The 2,806-nt window shown below is 41.3% G+C and overlaps 1 protein-coding gene across 3 annotated transcripts in view; it reads left to right on the top strand.

Annotated features, from left to right (window-relative positions):
* GIGYF2 (GRB10 interacting GYF protein 2) overlaps positions 1-2,806 on the top strand; it is a 145,264-nt gene that overhangs the window by 81,244 nt on the left and 61,214 nt on the right. For 2 of the 3 annotated variants that reach the window (XM_012802254.2, XM_023510307.1), the window contains 3 exons: positions 1,511-1,728; positions 1,822-1,984; positions 2,069-2,257. In XM_012802254.2, the coding sequence (XP_012657708.1) occupies positions 1,511-1,728; positions 1,822-1,984; positions 2,069-2,257 (570 nt within the window). The remainder of the gene's footprint in view (positions 1-1,510; positions 1,729-1,821; positions 1,985-2,068; positions 2,258-2,806) is intronic. The other variant, XM_023510308.1, reaches the window with a different exon arrangement.

The raw sequence follows: 2,806 nt of genomic DNA, 5'->3' as shown, positions 1-2,806 counted from the left end.
GGGCATTATATGGAAATAAAATGGCCATAGGGAGAGTTAAGAGATGAGAATAATATGACAGTAAGCATGTAATAGCAGAGGTAGTAGAGGATGGGAAATTGGATTCAAGTTCTGCTGTTGGAATTTTACTTGTTCAATTATAAAATTAAGATAGTGAGCCAACTGTCAGTGCTGTAATTCTGTGATTTTTTTTGTTGTTGTTGGGAATTAAAAATTGAAACTTGGCTCTAGTAAGTAGGCATGATGACTTTACTATTATGAATTGACATAGGGCTGATCTTATTCAAAAAGAATATTTTCATGAGAAGACAAGAAATACTTTAAGACCTACCAAAGGGAAGGCATAAACTTCTGTATGGACAGGCACCCAATTCTATATGCTGGGGTAGGAGTAGGGCACATAAGTGGTTGATCACCATTTTAGTTGGATACCTAAAATTTATTAAAAGTTCATACTTCATTTTTTGTTTTTTAGACATAAGAGTCTCACTTTGTCACCTCTATAGAGTGCTGTGCCCTCAAAGCTCACAGCAGCCTCCAGCTCTTGGGGTTAGGCGATTCTCTTGCCTCAGCCTCCCAAGTAGCTAGACTATAGGAGCCCTGCTAAAAAGTTCATACTTTGAATATGGTCCTTTAAATGTGTGTTTTTGTTGTATTTTTTTTTTTGAGACAGAGCCTCAAGCTGTTGCTCTGGGTATCACAGCTGTGGCATCACAGCTTACAGTAACCTCTAACTCCTGGGCTCAAGTGATTCTTCTGCCTCTTCCTCCCAAGTATCTGGGACTACAGGTGCCTGCCACAACACCCAGCTTTTTGGTTGCAGTGATCATTGTTGTTTGGCAGGCCTGGGCTGGATTAGAACCTGCCAGTTCAGGTGTATGTGGCTGGCATCTTAGCCACTTGAGCCATAGGTGCTGAGCCTTTAAATGTGTTTTATTTTAAATTTGTCTTTTAAAAAAATTTTTCTGAAAACAATCTTTATTATTAATATTAAGCAGCAGTAACAGGAAAACCTAATGCTCTGTCAGGCACAACCAGAACCTGGGAGACCAGGAAGAGAGCAGCAGATACCAATGAGAAACCCTAAAGATTAAATTTCTTTTAAAGCCTGAAAGTATATTGCATAGTTCAGAACTTAAATTCAGTGCTGTTATCACTTAGTGATATATGTACTCTGAGCATAGTTCAGTACTTAAATTAAGTGCTGTTATCACTTAGTGATATATGTACTCTGAGCATAGTTCAGTACTTAAATTAAGTGCTGTTATCACTTAGTGATATATGTACTTTGAGCATAGTTCAGTACTTAAATTAAGTGCTGTTATCACTTAGTGATATATGTACTCTGAGCTCTGAACTTCATTTAATTTGCCTAATTTTCTCTTTGGTAAGTTGATTCATTTGAATTTGCTGTCGGTTGTAGTTTTCTCCTCTATTTCCTATCCCTGCTTTTCTTTTTCATACACCATCATAAAACTTTTCTAAGCCTGTGTCCACCTCCTCATCCCAGATGGCCCTCGTTCTGCAGGCTGGCGGGAGCACATGGAGCGACGTCGGAGGTTTGAGTTTGATTTTCGAGATCGAGATGATGAGCGGGGTTACCGAAGGGTGCGCTCTGGCAGCGGGAGCATAGATGATGACAGGGATAGTTTGCCTGAATGGTGCTTAGAGGATGCTGAAGAAGAAATGGGCACATTTGATTCATCTGGAGCATTCCTCTCTCTAAAAGTAAGAAATTTGCTTTAAAACATCATGTCAGACACTGACCTCACACCAAAGCCAGATATGCTGTTGACCTTTTATGTTCTGTTTGTACTACAGAAAGTACAGAAAGAACCAATTCCAGAAGAGCAGGAGATGGACTTCCGACCTGTGGAGGAAGGAGAGGAGTGCTCTGACTCCGAGGGTAGCCATAATGAAGAGGCCAAAGAACCAGATAAGACAAATAAGAAAGAAGGAGAGAAAACAGATAGAGTAGGAGCCGGTAAGGCCTCTTTTTCCCTTTTACTTTATTTCCGTGTTAAACCAAAACTTTCCTAAGTTTATTTAAAATTTCTTCATGTTCCAGAAGCTAATGAGGAAATACCCCAAACCTCAGCCTCATCTGCTAGACCAGGTTCTCCTTCAGACCATCAGTCTCAGGAAGCCCCAAAGTTTGAGAGGAAAGATGAACCTAAAACTGAACAGACAGAGAAAGCTGAAGAGGAGACTCAGACAGAAAATAGTCTATCAGCCAAAGTGCCCAGCAGAGGAGATGGTATGTATTTGTCAAAGTGGACAAGCTAATATGGGATTCTTATAAGGCCAGTGACCACTGATACCAATAGTCTTCTGTTTATGCCTCCTAGAACTGCTTCAGATGGGTGAATTATTAGACTGAATAGTTTTACTCATCAAACAATGCTTTTCATATTCCATCTCCAAATTCACCAAAATACAGTTAGCATCTTGCAAGGTTCAGGGTGGGGCCCAGAAATCTTACTTCCTAGAGCAGGTATCCTCAAACTACGGCTTGCAGGCCACATGCAGCTCGCCTAGGACATTTATCTGGCGCTGGGTGTTTTTGCCACTGCTGCCTGTCCTGCTTAGCAGCCAACTCGTCCGGGGGCCCGTAGTCCAGCCCTCCAATAGTCTGAGGGACAGTGAACTGGCCCCTATTTAAAAAGTTTGAGGACCCTTGCCCTAGAGTGTTAGGACATAGCCACCCCATCATCACTAGAGCAACTGAGGTCAGATCTTTTGCATTAGTTTGATTTCCATATCAAACTGGCAGTTACTTCCTGTGCCAAATGACAAACCAAAACGC

Source organism: Otolemur garnettii, unplaced genomic scaffold, assembly GCF_000181295.1.
Source record: "Otolemur garnettii isolate 467f Iridium unplaced genomic scaffold, OtoGar3 scaffold00013, whole genome shotgun sequence".
NCBI lineage: Eukaryota > Metazoa > Chordata > Mammalia > Primates > Galagidae > Otolemur > Otolemur garnettii.
The sequence above is the reverse complement of the archived record's forward strand: the minus strand, read 5'-3'. Positions and strand labels throughout refer to the sequence as shown.